We start from the raw sequence: 22,461 nt of genomic DNA, 5'->3' as shown, positions 1-22,461 counted from the left end.
GGCACCTTTATCATTTCTTAAAAAAAAAAAAACTTATTTTCTCTCTGCCTTCAAACAAACAAACAAAAAATACAAAAATCACACTCTGAAAATCTTAAAGTTCAGCCTCCTGATTTCAGAAGTGTTTGCTCAGAATTTCCCCATAGACCTGAAGGTTGCAGTACCAGTTGTGCTTTTCCTGACAAGCCATCACTGAAGCACCCTCCCATGGAAACCTTCCAGTACCTTCCTGCCGGGCTTGTCCCTTAGAGTTACCAAAGCTGATTCCAGTCCCGTGTATGCAGATTTTCTTACAAGATGACAAAGGAGCAATGTTGCATCTATTAGGAAGGGCAAGAAAAGGGGCTTCCCGTGTTTGTGTTAATTTCTGTTTCTGTACCAGTATCCTCTGTGCCGCATGCCCAGGGTGTCTTTGAGTATTTGTGCTCATTTCCAGAGTGTCTCATGTCTGCAATTTAATTTTCTTGTTAGATTTGATGGGGTCGACTCGACTGCACACAACAACAATCTGTATGTGAAGACCAGTTTCATTGGTGCTGTTTGAAGGATTTCTCCAGATTATGCATCTATCAGTCTAAAAGACTGGATTTTTTTTTTTCCTGAAACCTAATAGGAATGATGGATAAGAGTAGAGGTTTTGAACAAGATAGACCTAAATTTAAATCCTAATGCCATGATTCAGTAGCTCCTTGTCATGACATTTCATAATTTTAAAAACGTTATTGTCGTTCAGTGTTTCCACTGAAAGCAAAGGGATTCCACCATTAGCTGTGTACTTGTTGTGGTTTTGAAATACCAAAGCTGAATTGTGTGTCGAAAATTTTTATTTTCCTCAACCTGGTAATTAAGGCTCTCATTTCATGAATGGTCAATTATAAGTAATCCAAAGGCACTAAAAATTCTCTATGATGTGGTACCATAATAATCTCTGTTTTATTAAGTGATGCCTGTGCAGAATTAAATCAGTATTTTAAGTATTTTCCTTTCCTCCAAACGTTTGGTTTCTAAGATCCCTAATAGCACAAGAATTTTTTTTTTTTTAATGAATCCTCTGTATCTAACAACCTACATTTCACTGCCTTACTGAGATTGGAGTTGGAGTTGGGATTTCCTTCAACAGGTTACTCCATTTCACTAATAGGTGAATGCATTCCACAATTGCCTGTGCAGGTAGGCATGCACTAGGAGCTTGGTAAATACCAGGCCCCTGCCTGCAGCCTGCCTCCCCGTACTGGCTTCCCCATGTGGGTAATGAGGGTTACGCCAGCCCTCTCTAAGGTCCCTGACATCTTCTGATTCTGAAAATAATTGATAATGATTGTTAGATCCCAGAAACATACCTGTATATGTTAGATTTTGACCAAGGGTGAGTTATGTCATTGACCTTCTCTCTTTATGAATTGGCTTAAAGAAAGGTCGGCTGCTGGGACCTCACAGACGTGTGTCTTGCGGAGCGTGTGGGAGAGACTGGATTGCGTAAGGCTGTAGTTAGGTAGTGCCGGTTCTTGCAGTCAGGGGAAGCAGGGCCTTTTCAAGAACAGCTTTGGACTACACTTTGTGAAAGCTTTTAACACCCAGCCATGGCAGGATGTTACAGGGACCCTGGCCACCACAGGGGGCCTGAGAACTGGGAAATAAAGTGCCCTTTCTGATAGGTGACAGATCCTAGTGACCCCATTTACTAATGAGGTTTCTTCACTGGGACTCAGCTTCTGGGGGAGGAGTGGGAGGTAGAGAGAGCAAGTATGAATTTACATCTTGCTTTGAACCAGGTTCAATCAGAGCAGAGCCAAACTTCATGTTTTGTTTTTTAATAATTCTTAGCTAGCATTTAAAGTTTGCAGCTGTCTGTATAACTGTCCATGTTTCTCATAATTTTTTTTTTTTTTTAATTGCACAGTTTTCTAAAACTCAGCCTGTTCTTTCCACTAAGACATTGACGGCGGTTTTTCTTCTTGCCAGCAGCTTAGGGAACCAGTAGGAAAATGGCTTGATCCTGTCTGTAGCTTGTCCCATGAGCAATCAGTCATCTTTATGTCCTGCTTTTCCAGCATTCCAGGTGCTTCATGACCCTAAGCCTCTCCAGCTCCCTTACAGGGTCCTTGAAGGCTAGGCCTTACCTACCCCTCAGACTTTGCACGGTACAAGGCACAGAGGGCACACCCAGTAAGTGCCATCTCCCTTAGGGAAGGCAAGGCCTTCAGTGCCCTTGTTCCTCCTTGTTGCTTGGTGACACCCTGTCATCTTCTGGGCCACCAGAGCACTTACTGTGTTTTATTGCAATGGCAGTCTCTGCCCTTAGCCTATGGACTTCCAGAGAGAAGGGTCATTTTCTTACCATGGTATTCCTAGCCTCGTAGATACAGTAAGATCACCTTTCGTGCTTAATGAAGGGAAGGCAGCTTGGAAGGAAGGCCCAGAGGAAAAAAGTTTTAAAATGAAAATCAGAAGATGTGGCTCTAGTCTAGGCCCTGCCTCTGAGTCACATATGAGCAAAGGACGAAGCTTTCTGACCAAAGGTTTTCTAATATGGAAATCTGCTTACCCACCTACTTACCCTGCCTACTTCCTGGTAGTTTTGTGAGCACAGAATGAGATGATGTGTGCTAATGCTCCCTGAAGACCACACAGCAGCTCGCCAGTGAGTAGGGTTTGTTACCTTAACTCACCAACACTCAGAGTAAAAGTCCTTCTCTAGCTGGGGAAGTGGCCATCTCCATTATCCAAAAGGAAGCCACGAACTCCTTCTGTAAACCAGAGTTTTGTCCCCAGGAATATGCTGGAACCAAAGGTGATCTGATGAGGTCAGTTCCAGCGGGATGAAGTTGGGCTGTTGAACTCATTCTTTCTCCCATCTTTCTCTCGTACCCACTGAGAGGATGAGAGGCACGATCTCAAACCCTGGTGTTACTTGTAGCTCTGTGAACTCCTGTTGTTATTGCCGTCGTTGTTGTTAGTTATTGCCGAGTTGTTGCTGACTCATGGTGACGTCACGTATAACAACGAAATGTTGCTTGCTCTTGCGCCGTCAGGATCATTGTCGTGGCTCTCGTGGCAATCCATCTCACGGAGGGTTTTCCTCTTTTTCACTGACTCTCTACCAAACATGATGTACATTTCTAGTGATTGGTCTTTTCCTGATGTCTAAAGTAAGCAAGCTAAAGTCTCACCACCCTTGCTTCTAAGGAGCACTCTGGCTCAAATGGCTTGTTCCGGGACTTGTTTTCCTGCTTGGTAATAGGTCTGATTGTTGGCACGTTTCAGGGTGGGATGTGAAGAAGGCTGAGCGGGAGTGTGTCTGTAAAGCAGCACAGCGCCTGTGCATTGCAGATGTTCGGCAAGTGGAAGAGAACTGCAGCTTCTTCCATGCTTCAGCTTGTGGTGTTTTTCCAGAATTCTTTTTAAAACTCCAGTGCTAAAATACATCCAGATGGAAACATGTCACTGTCACAGTTTGGTTTCAGTCCCCGAATTATGCTGGCAGGGGAGCAGCTCCTGGTCCCTGTTGGGTGGTTCTGCTCCAGTCACCCCCACACTGCCTCCAGAGGCTTTGTCAGTCTGCAGGCCCTCGGTGTATGGTATTCGTGGTTCTGTAGGTCAAAGGTACCCAAGTGCTTTTCAGTGGTTCGGGTAGAACTGTGAAGGCTGAATTCCAAGTGACAGCTTCAGTATAAAATATTTATCACGTGCTGATAAACGTATATCCATCATATGCTGTTAGAAGGGCAAAGGGGAATTTCCATTTGCATAATCTTACTTCCGTATTTTAAATGTTCCCATCACACTACGGACTGCTAAGCAGTGAAGTGAAAGATTGGCTACAGGAAAATGGTAAGAGCAGCTAGGAATGGTTGGCGTTTAAAAGTGGAAACTGGGGGTGCCTTCGTTTGAATGAAAATGTCCTCAGGTTCAAAAGTTGGGGAGCAGCACCAGGAGCCCTTAATAAGCCTAACAGACAGCTCTTCCAGACACCAGACTTCTCACACAGATAGATGTAGATAGCTGAGGCCACGGTCGTGTTTTCACCCGTACTCATATGCGTAGAACGGTGGTGACTGGCCAACATGGTATGTCCTAGCAGAGCTTTGATGAAATTCTTTATGCTTCTTTAATATTCATCTTAGAGAGTCTGCTTTCTTAGGGATTGTTGAGTATAACTGGAATGAGTTACAAAGAGGAGGGCTAATATTGGTCTGTATTTGAGGAACTAGTTTTCCAATGACAAACAAGTGTATACATTCAGAGTAGAGGAGCTAGCACAGAGACAGACGGGAAATGAGAGTCGCACATATGGTTTCTTGGTTTATTGGGGTCATCTGTCCTTGTCTCCGTGAGGAAGGGATTGTGTCTGTCCCCACTCTGTGTCAGTGCCTTACACACTGATAGTGCTCAGAAAATACCTGCTGAATGAACTATAGGCTTTAATTTTAAAGGACTAAATTATACATACTTGAATTTCTTAGTTGTGGCTCAGTGTCATTCTGTGTATTTATGGAATAACATTTATCGGCAATGCAGCGAGATTTACTGAAGTTAACAAGATTTTATCCATACTATGGAACAATCATTAGAACCAAAACAAATCATAACAGTTCCCTGGGAGCAATTGACAACCCTAACATAACGTACAGACTTATGATAACATATTCATGTCTTTGGGGGAAGATGGGGAGAAGTAAGAAGGGAAACTTTGGAGGGAACCAGCTACTAGGTGGTTTGATTAGTCTTTCACCCCTGAACCCAGGTCAGATGACCAGTTTGTTCATCAGGACAACTATGAACCTCCACCAGGGTTTCCTCTGGCTTCGGCCTGCCCGGGCATAGTTCACCATCTTTCAGGTTCTAACACGTGCATTCATGCCACCTCCCCAGGGTGGTGAGTGAGACCAGCCAGTGGTATGCCTTTCGGGGATTGGGGAGGCCTTCTCAGGATCCCACCTAGGCCATCGAGTGAGTCCGGCTTTCACCTTTATTATGCCACAGTGGCTTTTGTGTGAGCCCCTGACTCACACACGTGTCAGACTCGGGGTCGGGTGGGCAGCTGACAGGGAGGACCAGGTATGGTCCCGACACTTCAGCTCCATCCATTTTCAGGGCTAGTTGATTCGGCAGGTGAGTTGCTACACACTCCTTAGTGGATTCTGACTTCCGCGGCTACTGTCCTGGTGCCTGTATCATCCAATACCTTTACTGGGGTCTGATGAGCGTCAACATTGGGTGCCTTAACCTGGTGTTTGGTTCATTCTGCAGCGCCAATTCTGCTTACCAAAAGTGGCCTACTAGGCTCTGGGCCACACCCGGCTGCATACCAGCAAGTCAGGCTTCTTACCCATTCAAAGTTTGAGAAAGGTTGAGATCCTTTCCTCCCCAAGACCTCTAATCATTCACTTTACCGGATAAAACCGCATGGGTTTGACCTTGCTGGAGTACTCCACTGCTAACTGAAAGGTTGGTGGTTGAAGTCTACCTAGAGGTGCCTTGGAAGAAAGGCCTGGTGATTTACTTCTGAAAAATCAGCCTTGAAAAGCCTGTGGAGCACAGTTCTACTCTGACGAACATGAGGTCACCATGAGTCAGAATCAACTCAAGGGCAACTAGTAGTTGTTTTTTTGTTTTGTTTTGTTTTTGCCTTAAGGAGGCTGGAGTGATCAAAGGCACCTTGAAAAGGCCTAGGAGAGCAACAATTCTTGCACGAAGATTTGAGCAGAAAAAACACTTAGATGAGTTAGACTGCATGGTCCTTCCCTTGTCCACATTATCTTTTTGCAGCCTCTTAGGATGGAAAAGAAGGGCCACATGCCTGCTGTTGGCAGGTGAGATGATTGGAAGTTAGGAAATCAGCCTGCCCAGGACAGGTGGGGAACCTACAGCAAGCCCAGGAAGCAGGTACTGCGTTTGTGAGCCGGGCTCCGTCTACTGCTCAGTGCAGTCTCTGGAATACAGAGCATCCTCAACCCAGTGCCATTTACTCACCTTGACCCTGTGGAGAACCCTGTATATGTGAATTCAGACATTCCTGCAAATTTAGGAAGACCAAATTCAGTAATATTCTTGCCAGAGCACTGTGTTTAAACAAACCTGTTATAAAAATTCAGATCTACCAATAGAATGTAATTAGATGTTGATTGAGTACCCCTAGAAACACTAATTCTGGTTGCGGTTGGTTATTCACTCTCCATGGAGACCGGAGGTATTAACATTTCACTGATCACCTGCTCTGTGCCATCATCACACCATGTTGCATCACAATCACCAAAACCCAGACCAAACCCACTGCTGTCCAGTCATTGCACTCATAGTGACCCTATAGGACAGGGCAGAACTGCCCCATAGGGTTTCTAAAGCTGTAATCTTTATGGAAGCAGACTGTCATATCTCTCTCCCTTGGAGCAGCTGGTGGGTTCTTTTAGCAGCCTAGTGCTTAATTGCTGTACCACCAAGGCTCCTTTGCTTCACAATAAAAAACAAAAAAACTCACCGTCAAGTTGATTCCGACTCATAGCGACCCTATAGGACAGAGTAGAACTGTCCCATAGGGTTTCCAAAGAACAGCTGGTGGATTCGAACTGCCAACCTTTTGGTTATCAGCCTGAGCCCTTAACCACTGCGTCACCAGGGCTCCTTGCTTCACAATAAAAAAAAAATAGGATCCTTTAATTGCATTTTTTTGATAAAATGAACTTTATAAAAAATTTGATTTAGTTATACTTTTTAGCTTTAGATAAACCCTTTCAACTGAAGGCCAATGGCTTGCTTAAAGTCAAAGAGTGAGTCTCTGGGGAGATTCTCACAGCCCTGTGACTCTTGGCTCCCTGAGCCCTATGCCAGGGATCCCCAGGGAACACACTTAAAAATGCATTGGAGCCACACTGAGCCACCAGAGGTTCACCACCTGCAGGATCAGAAAGACATTGTTCCCTTTGGAGCAGCAAATGGATTAGCTAAGGAAGTAAACCAGAAGGCCAGCCCAGAACTGGACAGAAACTAAAAAGAGTTAAGTTAAGCCTAAGTGCACCCAATGAAATGACTCACTCAAAGGAAAGGAACAGTTGTGGCATGAGCAAATCAAATCCCCCACCCCCTGTTGATGGTGATTTGAGGCTTTGGTATGTTTCTAGGCTATTGTCAGGGATCTGAGGATTTGGGGGTAGAAGGGGAAGAGCATGTGTGCCTGACCACGCACTGTGCACACAAGACCCGTTAGGCATTCAGTGCCCGGGTTTGCCAGATCCCTCGTACATCTTCCTTGATAGTAAAAGGAAACTTAAGGAAGGCTAGAACGTTCTGCACCTAATACTCAGGTTATACTCAATTGTTCACCTCAGTTACTTATATCATGCATGAGTTCAGTATTCCAAGTACTTTGTAATAGAAAGAAAAACCATAACCAATCTCAAAATAACCATGTTTCTCCCAAGAAAAAGAAATTTTTCATCTTAATTTTAAAACATTTCTTTGTATTACAATACACTTGGAATTTAGTTCACCCCAACTTTATATTTTAAACTGCATTACTGGGGAGGGCCAAACACCACCTGGTCTTTAGTGGGATCTTCAAAGACTGAACTTTCTACCTCGGGCTAGAGGTTCTCAACTTTGTCTGTACAATAGAACCATCTGGGATGCTTTGAAAAATCCTGATGACCAGACCACTCCAGATCAGTTGAATTAGAATTTCGGGGAGTAAGACTCAAGCATGTGTTTTTTAAAGTTTCCCAGGTGATTCCCATATGCAGCCCGGCTGGAGAGCCAGTGGCTTACACTGACTTGGGGAGGCACCTTGGATGGGCCCAACCAGCTCATCACCCCACACAGGTGCGGGCTCTCCAGAAGCTGAGTCTCAGGGACAAGCTGTGTTTGATTCTTGTAATCACTGCCCCGGCCTCTGGGTCCTCTAAATTAAACCCTTCTTGTTGTGATTGCTTAAATTCTTTTGCGCTCTTACAGAGGTTCAGACTCATTAAAATAATTCTCTTATAAATTAAACAATGAAACTTTCTTGTATTACAACTGAAATTTCATGTGCTCCCATCAGGTAAGATAAAACGCATACTCATGATGATGCTCTTTGGGGTTGGGGCTGATGTTGAAAGACAATATTCTTACCAACCAAGTGGAATGGCAGACCTTAGTGTCAGAAGAACAGCAGAGACATGACCTCAGGAATGGATTCCTCTTCTCAGGAGATTTTATTTAATGTTGTTTTTGGAGTATCTTTTAGTGCAGCTGAGGATATGCCACTCATAAATTGTAGCTCATCCATCCAGCACTTCTGGGACCGGAGTGTCACGTAAACTCTGCAGAGAATATCTGCAGCATTTTGTATCTTTACAGCAGGCGTTTTTCCAAGTAACATTCCAAGTGTAGGTAAAACTATTAAGGAATTATGCACGTTCTGTCCTTTGAGAGGAGCTGTGTGGGAAGAAGAGAAGATTAATATCACTATACACCAAGAAAGATATTTGGAAAATATATCAGTCCTATCAGGGTTGGTGCTATCAATACACTCTATACTTTGGTCTGTTTTGAAACTGTCTGCAGACCTCAGATGCAGAAATTGTCCACTGTCATGTACTCTCAGATCACCTTGAAATGCAAGCAAGCAGCCAGGGAAACAAAGAGGGCTATGGCTTTGAGGGGTAGACCCAGTGACAGCTGCTAATGCACTGGGCCAGATTTCCCAGCCCCAAAAGAAACTGGATATCATGGCTTAAATTGGGGTGGGCTGGCCAGACCAGTGTACCACACTTTTCTCACGGAGTTGCCTGGCAATTTCTCAGCCCCAAGACCACTCAAGGTCCAGCCTGTTGACTCTGTGTCAGTCTTAATCTGACTGTTTGTCCCTAGGGGAGGCCAATATTGTGTAGATTTCACAAGATGATTTGTTTCTCAACTTGCTAGAATATTAGTGTATGCCATTCTTTGTAACAACTTTCTTGAGATGTAATTTACATGCCATGCAATTCTCCAATTTTAAGTGTACAGCTAGGTAGTTTTTTTAGTACATTCACAGAGTAGTGCAACCACCATCACAATCTATTATAAAACATTTTCTCTACCCCCAAAACAAACCATTACCCATTAGCAGTCACTCCCATTTCTTCCTAAACCCTCATCCCACCAGCCTTGGGCAACAACCAGTCTACTTTCTGTATGGATTTGCCTGCTCTGAATATGTGTTTCATGTAAATGGCATTATCCAATATGTGGTCGTTTGTGACTGACTTCTTTAACTTAGCGTAATGTTTTCACGGTTTATCCATATCATAGCATGTATCAGTACTTCATTCCTTTTTATTGCCAAATCATATTCCTCTGTATGGATATACCTCATGTATACATTCATTAGTTGATAGACATTTGGGTGGTTTCTTCTTTTTGGCAATTATGAGTGATGCTACTACCATGACCATTCATGTACATGTTTTTGTGGGGACATAAGTTTTCATTTAGTACATAGCTTTATCATATGGTAACTTTATGTTTACCTTGGAGGAACCACCAGACTGTTTCCAAAGTTCTAATTTCTCCACATCTTGGGAACACTTGTTATTATCTGCCTCCTTTATTACAGCCATCCTAGTTGGTGTGAAGTGGTTTTGGGTATGTCTTTTGTACATAAAAACAACCGGACTTAGATTGTAAGACTAACTTTGAACTAATTCTTAGAACATTCCAGGGAAGGTTAGGAGGTTTTTTGGGTTTTGTTTTTGTTTTTTCTCTAGGTGAACCTCAAGCCAGTCCTTCTCTGTAGCTAAACTCCAGATCTCTGTGGATTGAGAGCCAGTTTAACTCCTTGCTAACTTTACAGTGCTTCGAAGAGATGGTTTTTCAGTGTGATGTGGGTGGCCAGGTTGATGCAGGCGATCTGGAACCCTGGTTAAGAATCCTGCCTTTCACTGCTTCATGTGGCCCTCCCTGAGCTTTGCACAGGATTGAAGGGAATGACCTTCCCGTATGGTCAAGGGCACTGTGCCCTGTCTTTCATGATGCCGCATAGAGTTCTTTCATATAGTAGGTATTGGGTTGACTGTATTTAAAGTCTAGCTTCTTCCCTACACAAATGAAACTGCTGTCTCCAAAGCATAGACCTTGTTATTGCTACACTAATTCATCATTTCTGTACCCTTATTCTTCTTTACAGGTGGGATGTCGTTTACCATACCTCTTCCTGAAAGTGTCAGCTTTGGCCCTCTCTTTTCATCCCAACTGCTGGGCTCTACGTCCAGTAGATATTTGTACTTGGATGTTTTATTAGCATTTGAAACCCGTCATAACCAAAACTGAATTAATTTTCTTCCCATCCTCTTAATTTTCCTTCCTAAATTCCCAATACCTCCATTCTCCTAGTAACCCAAATCAAATCCTTCCACTCCCCCATGCATAGAGAATGGAACCTTGATTGTTCACATTGGCCAAGACATCATTCAGGGCCTCCTAAAAGGATACTTGCAAATATTAAAATATAATTTTAAGGTACTGTTGTAAAAACCCCCTTTTTTTTTAAGGCTCTGGCTTGGCATGTACTCTTCACTTATATAATCAGGTACAACCAGTGTAGGTATTTGGCCCACCCTTTAGCTAAGGCAACGTGTCATACTCTTTGAATCCTTTTTGAATACCTTCCTCGCATTGCCTTCGAGTCTATTCCGATGTGTGGTGACCCCCTACCATTAATTGCCAGTAAGCGTCCCATGTTTTTTCTGCAGGGCTTTGCCTGCGGTTCTGTTAGCTATTCCTGTTGACTAGATGTTTATCTTTTTAAATAATCTCACCTTTAATGTGAAAGCACCCTTTGTTTCCTGGCAGCCTGATTTACTCCCCATTTATAGTGGTTAGATGTGTATCGACGGGCATTACTCTCTGTGCCAAAGCACTTTGGGAGGCTCGTCAATCTTGTGCTTTCTTAGTTGACATTAATAATGTGTTTGCATTTATCAATATTCCTTAATTGCTAAGTTATAACAGTGGAACTTATACAATAAATCATTCCCACAGATAACTTGAGACATTAGGGCTTAAGGTTCCTGACAATATTTTGATGTATTAAAAATTGTTTTTATGAGGATTTTTTTCCTACGAGAAAGGTGAAACTCTGTAGCGAGAGAAAGAGAATCGAGCCAACGTCACCATATAAAATTAAGTTAAAGAGCCACATCGTACAGATGAAAATAGAAGGCAATTTCCCAGGCCAGTACAGCACATTCCCATAAAGTGCAGCATCTCCGCCAGCTGCCTGCTGATGTGCTTGCCCTGAGAGAGATGCTGTGTTATGTGTTAGACACTGGAGATGTTGTTGTTGTTGTTAGGTACCGTCGAGTCGGTTCCGACTCACAGCAACCCTATGCACAACAGAACGAAACTGCCCGGTCCTGCGCCATCCTCACAGTTGTTGTTATGCTTGAGCTCATTGTTGAAGCCACCGTGTCAATCCACCTCATTGAGGGTCTTCCTCTTGTCCGCTGACCCTGTACTCTGCCAAGCATGATGTCCTTCTCCAGGGTCTCATCCCTCCTGACAACATGTCCAAAGTATGTAAGACGCAGTCTCGCCATCGTTGCCTCTAAGGAGCATTCTGGCTGCACTTCTTCCAAGACAGATTCGTTCGTTCTCTTGGCAGTCCACGGTATATTCAATATTCTTCGCCAACACCACAATTCAAAGGCGTCAACTCTTCTTCGGTTTTCCTTACTCATTGTCCAGCTTTTACATGCATATGATATGATTGGAAATACCGTGGCTTGGGTCAGACAAACCTTAGTCCTCAGGGTGACATCTTTGCTCTTCAACACTTGGAAGAGGTCCTTTGCAGCAGATTTGCCCAATGCATTGCGTCTTTTGATTTCTTGACTGCTGCTTCCACGGCTGTTGATTATGAATCCAAGTAAAATGAAATCTTTGACAACTTCAATCTTTTCTCCATTTATCATGATGTTGCTCATTGGTCCAGTTGTGAGGATTTTTGTTTTCTTTATGTTGAGGCGTAATTGATACTGAAGGCTGTGGTCTTTGATCTTCATTAGTAAGTGCTTCAAGTCCTCTTCACTTTCAGCAAGCAAGGTTGTGTCATCTGCATAACGCATATTGTTAATGAGTCTTCCTCCAATCCTGATGCCCCGTTCTTCTTCATATAGTCCAGCTTCTCGTATTATTTGTTCAGCATACAGATTAAATAGGTATGGTGAAAGAATACAACCCTGACGCACACCTTTCCTGACTTTAAACCAATCAGTCTCCCCTTGTTCTGTCCGAACAACTGCCTATTGATCCATGTAAAGGTTCCTCATGAGCACGATGAAGTGTTCTGGAATTCCCATTCTTCACAGTGTTATCCCTAGTTTGTTATGATCCACACAGTCGAATGCCTTTGCATAGTCAATAAAACACAGGTAAACATCCTTCTGGTATTCTCTGCTTTCAGCCAGGATCCATCTGACATCAGGAATGAGATCCCTGGTTCCAAGTCCTCTTCTGAATCTGGCTTGAATCTCTGGCAGTTCCCTGTCTATATACTGCTGCAGATGCTTTTGAATGATATTCAGCAAAATTTTACTTGTGTGTGATATTAATGATGTTGTTTGATAATTTCCACGTTTGGTGGGATCACCTTTCTTGAGAATAGGCATAAATGTGCATCTCCTCCAGTTGGTTGGCTGGGTAGCTGTCTTCCAAATTTCTTGACATAGATGAGTGAGCACTTCCAGTGCTGCATCTGTTTGTTGAAACCTCTCATTTGGTATTTCGTCAATTCCCAGTGCCTTGTTTTTTGCCAATGCGTTCAGTACAGCTTGGACCTCTTCCTTCAGTACCATCAGTTCCTGATCGTATGCTACCTTCTGAAATGGTTGAACGTAGTCCATTTCTTTTTGGTATAATGACTCTGTGTATCCTCCCATCTTCTTTTGATGCTTCCTGCATCATTTAAGATTTTCCCCATGGAATCCTTCACTATTGCAACTCGAGGCTTGAATTTTTTCTTCAGTTCTTTCAGCTTGAGAAACGCCGAGCGTGTTCTTCCCTTTTGGTTTTCCATCTCCAGCTCTTTGCACATGTCATTATAACACTTTACTTTGTCATCTCGAGAGGCCCTTTGAAATCTTCTGTTCAGTTCTTTTACTTCATCAATTCTTTCCTTTTGCTTTAGCTGCTCGACGCTCAAGAGCAAGTTTCAGAGTCTCCTCTCACATCCATCTTGGTCTTTTGTGTCTTTTCAGTAACCTCTTGCTTGCTTCATGGATGATGTCCTTGATGTCATTGATGTCCTTAACGTCATTCCACAACTCATCTGGTCTGCAGTCACTAGCGTTCAGTGGAGATACAGCAGTAAATTAGATGTATCTAGTCCTGCCCTGCCTCATGCAGCTTCCACTCTGTATTGGAGGAGGTATTAATTTCCTCCGGCTGCCATAACAAAATAACACAAACTGGGTGGCTTATAAGAACAGAAGTCTTTTGCAGCACAATTCTGGAGGCAGGGAATCCTAATCAAAGTTGGCCCAGCCGTGCTGTCTCTGTGAGCTCTAGGGGAAGCTCCTTTCTTGTCTCTCCCAGCTCTGGTAGCTCCAGGTGTGCCTTGGCTTGGAGATGCATCTTCAGAGGCCCTCCCTCCTCAGTCTGTCTCTCTGAGTGTCTTCTCCTCTTGTAGGAACATCCCTGAACTTATATTAGGACCCACCCTACTCCAGTACGACTTCATGGTAACTGATAATATCTTTCTATTTCTAAACAAGGTCACGTTCACAAGTACCAGGGATTCGGACTTTGGCATAGTTGGCGGGGGGGAGGGGTGTGTGTGTGTGCACAATTCAGTCCGTAACGGGGGAAAAAGAAGTTACCATGTAAATCAGTGAAACAGCTACTCAGCCCCTGAATGGGCTGTTTCTGAGATTGTGCTCCCGCCCCTTTTCCCTGATATCACTGAAGATGTCCAGGCAGAGGTGACAGGTCACTATGAGGGGGACTCACTGTGGATTTATAGTGCCCCTACTATCACTCTGGGAACCCTGGTGGCAAAGTGGCTAAGAGCTACGGCAGCTAACCAAAAGGTTGGTAGTTGGACTCCACCAGGCACTGCTTGGAAACCCTGTGGGGCAGTTCTACTCTGCTATAGGGCTTCCATGTCAACTTGATCGCGGTGGGTTATTGTATCTTGGACTATCACTCTGCAATGGAAGAGTTACGAAATGCACCCAGTGATTAAAACATCAATATGAACATTGCTGTTGTTGTTAGCTGCCTTGAAGGCAACCCTGACTCATGCTGACCCCATGCACAATGGAACGAAACAGTGCCCGGTCCTAAACACCATCTCTGGGATCAGTGGCAGATGGGACCATTGTGATCCATAGGGTTTTCATGCTGATTTTTCTAAGTAGATTACCAGGCCTTTCTTCCTAGCCCGCCTTAGTCTGGAGGCTCCACTAAAATGTATTTGGCATCATAGAAACACACACATCTCCACTGACAGACAGGTGGTGGCTGTGCATGAGGTGCATTGACCAGGAATCAAACCCAGGTCTCCTGCCTGGAGGGCAAGAATTCTACCACTGATCCTTCCATTGTTGGTTAGCTAGAGGACAGCTTTAGTTTCTACTTCCGACTAGCTAGGAACGTCTCCTTTACCCCTTTTGGCGTTTCTTCTCTAAGATCCTCTACTGCTACTTTTGCAAACACCAAAACATAAAGAGCAAAAGGCCGGGCAGATTCTCTCTGCTAAGATTATGAAGTCTCTTCTTCTGGCCATTCTACTGCAATCTGAAAGTCAGGTGTTTTGGGAGCATCAGCAAGGCTTCCAATCCATTATGTTTCTTCAATTGGAGTGGTTAAGGCACTACAACTTGAAATGTTGTTCAGAAATATTTGTCTTAATAAAGCTATCATGACATTTTAAAAACATGCACATTATGGGATAATTATCACATCTAGAACACAGACCTGTTGAAAATAGAGCATATTGCTCACTCATGGGAGAAGAAAGCACACTGTAATTCCAGGTCCTTTTGGTTATGTCAGCCCACTCATTTCCACTCTCAGGGTATCTTGCATGTTAGTACCTTCTCCTGTAGGACTACATGTCTGTTGCATACTACAGGGTGAACTACAAGCCAGGATTAAGCCCTTAGGCCCAAACACACTTCAAATACAACTGAATACACTACCTGCCATACATTTAACCACGCACAAACTCAGCATCCTGTATTTTCTGCTCTATTCTAATAAGAAATTTGTTGTTAGGTGCCGTCAAGTCGGTTCAGACTCATGGCGACCCTACATATCATAGAACAAAACACTGCCCAGTCCTGCACCATCCTTAAAATTGAGCCCATTGTTCCAGCCACTGTGTCAGTTCATCTCATTGAGGGTTTTCCTCTTTTCCGCTGACCCTGTACTTTACCAAGCATGATGTCCTTCTCCGGGGACTGATCCCTCCTATATGTATGGTGAAAGGATACAACCCCGATGCGCACCTTTCCTGACTTTAAAGCCATTCAGTATCCCCTTGTTCTGTCCAAGCAACTACCTCTTCATCTATGTACAGGTTCCTCATGAGTACAAATTAAGTGTTCCAGAATTCCCATTCTTCGCAATGTTATCTATAATTTGTTACGATCCACACAGACGAATGCCTTTGCACAGTCAATAAAACACAGGCAAACATCCTTCTGGTATTCTTTGCTTGCAGCCAGGATTCATCTGACATCAGCAGTGATATCACTGCTTCCATGTCCTCTTCTGAATCTGGTCTGAATTTCTGTCAACATATTGCTGCAGCCACTTTTGAATGATCTTCAGCAAAATTTTACTCACTAGTGATATTGTTTGATAATTTCTGCATTCACCTGGATCACCGAATAGGCATAAATATGCATCTCTTCCAGTCAGTTATCCAGGTAGCTGTCTGCAAAATTTCTTGGCATAGACGAGTGAGCACTTCCAGTGCTGCATCCATTTGTTGAAACGTCTCAGTTGATATTCCATCAATTCCTGGAGCCTTGTTTTTCGCCAATGCCTTCAGAGCACCTTGGACTTCTTCTTTCTGTACGATCAGTTCCTGATCATAAGCTACCTCTTGAAATATTTTTTTTTTTTTAATTTTTATGATTTTTATTGTGTTTTAAGTGAAAGTTTACAAATCAAGTCAGCCTCTCACACAAAAACCCACATACACCCCGCTACACACTCCCAACTACTCTCCCCCCAATGAGACAGCCCGTCTCTCCCTTCACTCTCTCTTTTCGTGCCCACTTCGCCAGCCTCCACCCCCTCCACCCTCTCATCTCTCCAGGCAGGAGATGCCAACATAGTCTCAAGTGTCCACCTGCTCCAAGAAGCTCACTCCTCACCAGCATCCCTCCCCAATCCATTGTCCAGTCCAATCCACGTCTAAAGAGTTGGATTTGGGAATGGTTCCTGTCCTGGGCCAACAGAAGGTCTGGGGGCCATGACCACCAGGGTCCTTCCAGTCTCCGTCACACCATTAAGTCTGGTCTTATGAGAATTTGGGGTCTGCATCCCACTGGTCTCCTGCTCCCTCAGGGGTTCTCTGTTGTGCTCCCTGTCAGGGCAGTCATCGGTTGTGGCCGGGCACCATCTAGTTCCTCTGGGCTCCGGATGATGTAGTCTCAGGTTCATGTGGCCCTTTCAATCTCTCGAGCTCATAATCACCTTGTGTCCTTGGTGTTCTTCATTCTCCTTTGATCCAAGTGGCTTGTGACCAATTTATGCATCTTAGATGGCTGCTTGCTAGTGTTTAAGACCACAGACACTACTCTTCAAAGTGTGATGCAGAATGTTTTCTTCATAAATTTTATCATGCCAATTGACTTAGATGTCCCCTGAAACCATGGTCCCCAGACCCTTGTCCCTACTATGCTGGCCTTCAAAGCATTCAGTTTATTCAGGAAACTGCTTTTGGTTTAGTCCAGTTGTGCTGACTTCACCTGTATTGTGTGTTCTTTCCTGTCACCTAAAGTATTTCTTATCTACTATCTAGTTAGTGAATACCCCTCTCCCACCCTCCCTCTCTCCCCCTCTAATAACCATCAAAGAATATTTTCTTCTCTATTTAAACTATTTTCAAGTTCTTATAATATTGGTCTTATGCAATATTTGTGCTTTTGCAACTGACTAATTTCACTCAGCATAATGCCTTCCAGATTCCTCCATGTCATGAAATGTTTCACAGATTCATCACTGTTCTTTATCGATGTGTAGTATTCTACTGTATGAATTTAAGATAATTTATTTATCCATTCATCTGTTGATGGGCACCTTGGTTGCTTCCATCTTTTTGCTATTGTAAACAGAGCTGCAATGAACATGGGTGTGCATATATCTGTTCATGTAAAGCCTCTTATTTTTCTAGGATATATTCCAAGGAGTGGGATTGCTGGATTGTATGGTAGTTCTGGTTCTACCTTTTAAGGAAGTGCCAAATCGATTTCCAAAGAGGTTGTACCATTTTACATTCCCACCAGCAGTGTATAAGTGTCCCAGTCTCTCCTCAGCCTCTCCAACATTTATTATTTTGTATTTTTTGGACTAATGCCAGTCTCATTGGAGTGACATGAAATCTCATTGTAGTTTTGATTTGCATTTCCCTAATGGCTAATGATTGTGAGCATTTCCTCATGTACCTGTTAGCTACCTGAATGTCTTCTTTAGTGAAGTGTCTGTTCACACCTTTTGCCCATTTTTTAATTGGGTTATTTGCCTTTTTGTAGTTGAGTTTTTGCAGTATCATGTAGATTTTAGAGATAGGGGTCGCTATGAGTTGGAATCGACTCGACGGCACTGGGTACTGGGTGAGGTCCTGATCAGACATGTCATAGCTAAAAACTTTTTCCCCGTCTGTAGGTAGTCTTTACTCTTTTGGTGAAGTCTTTGGATGAGCATAGGTGTTTGATTTTTAGGAGCTCCCGGTTATCTAGTTTTTCTTCTGCATTCTTAATTATGTTTTGTATACTGTTTATGCCATGTATTAGGTCTCCTAATTTTGTTTCTATTTTTACTTCCATGATCTTTATCGTTTTAGATTTTATATTTAGGTCTTTGATCCATTTCGAGTTAGTTTTTGTGCGTGGAGTGAGGTATGGGTCTTGTTTCTTTTTTTGCAGATGGATATCCAGTTATGCCACCACCATTTGTTAAAAAGGCTATCTTTTCCCCATTTAACTGTTTTGGGGCCTTTGTCAAATATCAGCTGCTCATATGTGGATGGATTTATGTTTGGATTCTCAATTCTGTTCCATTGATCCATGTATCTGTTGTTGTACCAGTACCAGGCTGTTTCGACTACTTCAGCGGTATAATAGGTTCTAAAATCAGGTAAAGTAAGGCCTCCCACTTTGTTCTTCTTATTCAGTAATGCCTTATTTATCCAGGGCCTCTTTCCTTCCATATGAAGTTGGTGATTTGTTTCTCCATCTCATTAAAGAATGTTGTTGGGATTTGGATCGGAATTGCATTAAATGTATAGATCGCTTTGGGTAGAATAGACACTTTTATAATGTTAACTCTTCCTATCCACGAGCAGGGCATGTTTTTCCACTTATGTCTCTTTTGGTTTCTTGCAGAAGTGTACTGTAGTTTTTTTTGTATAAGTCTTTTACATCTCTGGTAAGATTTATTCCTAAGTGTTTTATCTTCTTGGGGGCTACTGTAAATGGCATTGATTTGGTGATTTCCTCTTCGATGTTCTTTTTGTTGGTGTAGAGGAATCCAACTGATTTTTGTATGTTTATCTTGTATCCCGATATTCTGCTGAACTCTTTTATTAGTTTCAGTAGTTTTCTGGAGGATTCCTTAGGGTTTTCTGTGTATGAGATCATGTCATCTGCAAATAGAGATACTTTTACTTCCTCCTTGCCCATCTGGATGCCTTTCATTTCTTTATCTAGCCTAATTGCTCTGGCTAGGACCTCCAACACAATGTTGAATAAGAGCGGTGATAAAGGGCATCCTTGTCTGGTTCCCGATCTCAGTGGGAATGTTTTCAGGCACTCTCCATTTAGGGTGATGTTGACTGTTGGCTTTGTATAAATGCCCTTTATTATGTTGAGGAATTTTCCTTCTATTCCCATTTTGCTGAGAGTTTTTATCATGAATGGTTGTTGGACTTTGTCAAATGCCCTTTCTGCATCAATTGATAAAATCATGTGACTCTTTTGTTTTATTTATGTGGTGGATTACGTTAATTGCTTTTCTAATGTTGAACCATCCCTGCATACCTGGTATGAATCCCACTTGGTTATGGTGAATTTTTTTTTTGATATGTTGTTGAATTCTATTGGCTAGAATTTTGTTGAGGATTTTTACATCTACGTTCATGAGGGATATAGGTCTATAATTTTCTTTTCTTGTGGTGTCTTTACCTGGTTTTGCTATCAGGGATATGGTGGCTTCATAGAATGAGTTCCGTAGTATTCAGTCCTTCTCTATGCTCTGAAATACCTTTAGTAATACTGGTGTTAACCCTTCCCTGAACATTTGGTGGAGCTCTGCAGTGAAGCCGTCAGGACCAGGGCTTTTTTTGGTTGGGAGTTTTTTGATTACCTTTTCAATCTGTTCCTTTGTTATGGGTCTATTTAGTTGTTCTACCTCTGTTTGTTTTAGTTTAGGTAGGTAGTGTTCCTAGGAATTCATCTGTTTCTTCTAGATTTTCAAATTTGTTAGAGTATAATTTTTCATAGTAATCTGATAAGATTCTTTTAATTTCAGTTGGGTCTGTTGTAATATCACCCATCTTATTTCTTATTTGGGTTATTTGCTTCCTCTCCTGTTTTTCTTTTTTCAGTTTGGCCAGTGGTTTATCATTTTGTTGATTTTTTTCAAAGAACCAGCTTTTGGTCTTGTTAACTCTTTCAGTTTTTTTCTGTTTTCTATTTCATTTACTTCTACTCAAATTTTTATTATTTCCCTTCTTCTAGTGCCTTAAGGTTTCTTTTGTTGCTCCCTTTCTATGTGTTCAAGTTGTAGGGATAATTCTTTGATTTTGGCCCTTTCTTCTTTTTTGTTATGTGTGCATTTGTTGATATAAATTGGCCTCTGAGCACCACTTTTGCTGTGTCCCAAAGGTTCTGATAGGAAGTGTTTTCATTCTCATTGGATTCTGTGAATTTCTTTGTTTCCTCCTTAACGTCTTCTATAAGCCAGTTTTTTTTGAGCAGGGTATTGTTCAGTTTCCATGTGTTTGATTTCTTTTCCCGTTATTGATTTCCACTTTCATGGCCTTATGTTCAGAGAAGATGCTTTGTAATATTTCAGTGTTTTGGATTCTGCTAAGGCTTGCTTTATGACCTAATATGTGGTCTATTCTAGAGAATGTTCCATGTGCACTAGAAAAGAAAGTATAACTTGGTTGCTGTTAGGTGGAGTGTCCTGTGTATGTCCATGAGGTCAAGTTGGTTGATGGTGGCATTTAGATCTTCCGTGTCTTTATTGAGCTTCTTTCTAGATGTCCTGTCCTTCACCAAAATTGGTGTGTTGAAGTCTCCTACTATTACTGTGGAGCTGTCTATCTCACTTTTGAATGCTGATAGAGTTTGTTTTATGTATCTTCCAGCCCTGTCATTGGGTGCATTAATATTTAATGTGGTTATATCTTTTTGGTGTATTGTCCCTTTAGTCATTATATAGTAACTTTCCGTATCCTTTCTGATGGATTTAACTTTAAAGCCTATTTTGTCAGAAATTAATATTGCCACTCCTGCTCTTTTTAGATTGTTGTTTGCTTCATATTTTTTTTCATTTCTTTTAGTTTTAGTTTGTTTCTCTAAATCTAAGGTGTGTCTCTTGTAGGCAGCATATGAGGTGTGTCTCTTGTAGGCAGCATATAGACAGATCTTATTTTTTAATCAGTTCTGCCGCTCTGTCTCTTTATTGGTGCATTGAGTCCATTTACATTCAGGGTGATTATGGATAGGTATGAATTTAGTGCTATCATTTTGATGTCTTTTTTTGTGTGTTGTTGACAGTTTCGTTTTCCCACTTGATTTTGTGTGCTGAGTAAATTTTCTTTATATATTGTCCTTTCCTCATATTTGTTGTTTTTCATTTTGTTTCTGCTGAGTCTATTTTTCCCTTGTATTTTATTTTGATGTGTAGGATAGTTTGTCTCCTTTGTGGTTACCTGATTATTTTCTTAAATTTAAAACTAACTTTTATTTCTTTGTATCGCCATTATCTTCCTCTGCATAGGGAAGGTGTATGATTACATTTCTTAGTCCCTCTTTATTATTTTAATGTTGTCTTCTTTTATGTAATATCACTGTTACCCTGTTTTGGGCTTTTTTTTTTTTTTTTTTTTAAATAATCTCGCTTTTTTTTTTTTGGATTTCCCTGTCTGGGTTGACTTCTGGTTGCTCTGCCCAGTGTTCTTGTCTTGGGCTGATACCTGATATTATTGATTTTCTAACCAAAGAACTCCCTTTAGTATTTCTTGTAGTTTTGGTTTGGTTTTTACGAATTCCCTAAACTCGTGTTTATCTGGAAATGTCTTAATTTCACCTTCATATTTGAGAGACAGTTTTGATGGATATATGATTCTTGGCAGGCAGTTTTTTCCTTTAGTTTTTTAAATATGTCATCCCATTGCCTTCTTGCCTGCATGGTTTCTGCCGAGTAGTCCGAGCTTATTCTTAGTGACTCTCCTTTGTAGGTGACTTTTCTTTTATCCCTTGCTGCTCTTATAATTCTCTCCTTATCTTTGGTTTTGGCAAGTGTGAGTATAATATGTCTTGCTGACTTTCTTTTAAGATCTACCTTATGTGGAGTTCAGTGCGCGTCTTAGATAGATATCATCTCATCTTTCACAATATCAGGGAAGTTTTCTGCCAACAAATTCTTCAATTTTCTTTGTATTTTCTGTTATCCCTCCCTCTTCTGGTAATTCAGTCACTTGTAGGTTATTTCTCTTGATAGAGTCCCACATGATTCTTAACGTTTCTTCATTTTTTTTAATTCTTTTATCTGATTTTTCTTCAAATATATTAGTGCCAAGTGATTTATCTTCAAGTTCAGAAATTCTAGCTTCTACTTGCTCAATTCTGCTCCTCTGACTTTCTATTCAGTTGTCTAATTCTGTAATTTTATTATTAATCTTCTGAATTTCTGATTGCTGCCTGTCTATGGATTTTTCCAGCTTATTAAACTTTTCATTATGTTCCTGAATAATCTTTCTAATTTCCTCAGTTGCTTTATCTCTGTGTTCCTTGGCTTGTTCTGCATATTGCCTCATTTACTTGAAGGGTTCTGTGTATTAAACTTGGTAATTCCAGGAATGCTCTTTCATCTAGAAGCTCCCTGGATTGTTTGTTTTGAGAGCCTGTTGAGGTGATCATGGCCTGTTTCTTTAAGTGACTTGATATTTACTGTTGTCTCTGATTCATCTGTAAGTTATTGTATTAGTTTATGCTTGCTTACTATGTCGTAGCTGCTTGCTTTGTTTTGTTTTGGTATACC

At 41.9% G+C, this 22,461-nt stretch overlaps 1 protein-coding gene across 7 annotated transcripts in view; it reads left to right on the top strand.

Annotated features, from left to right (window-relative positions):
• Positions 1-22,461, top strand: part of LYRM4 (LYR motif containing 4) — a 175,566-nt gene that overhangs the window by 44,135 nt on the left and 108,970 nt on the right. The window contains exon 3 of one of the 7 annotated variants that reach the window (XM_064280063.1): positions 472-21,259. The exons of the other annotated variants lie outside the window; for them this stretch is intronic. Coding sequence (XP_064136133.1) covers positions 472-477 — 6 coding nt within the window. The 3' untranslated portion in view covers positions 478-21,259. Of the gene's footprint in view, positions 1-471; positions 21,260-22,461 lie in introns of those variants that run through there. 7 annotated transcript variants of the gene reach the window in all.

This window comes from Loxodonta africana, chromosome 1 (assembly GCF_030014295.1).
Source record: "Loxodonta africana isolate mLoxAfr1 chromosome 1, mLoxAfr1.hap2, whole genome shotgun sequence".
Classification (NCBI taxonomy): Eukaryota; Metazoa; Chordata; class Mammalia; order Proboscidea; family Elephantidae; genus Loxodonta; species Loxodonta africana.
Note: the sequence above shows the minus strand (reverse complement) of the source record. Positions and strands in the feature narration are given on the sequence as shown.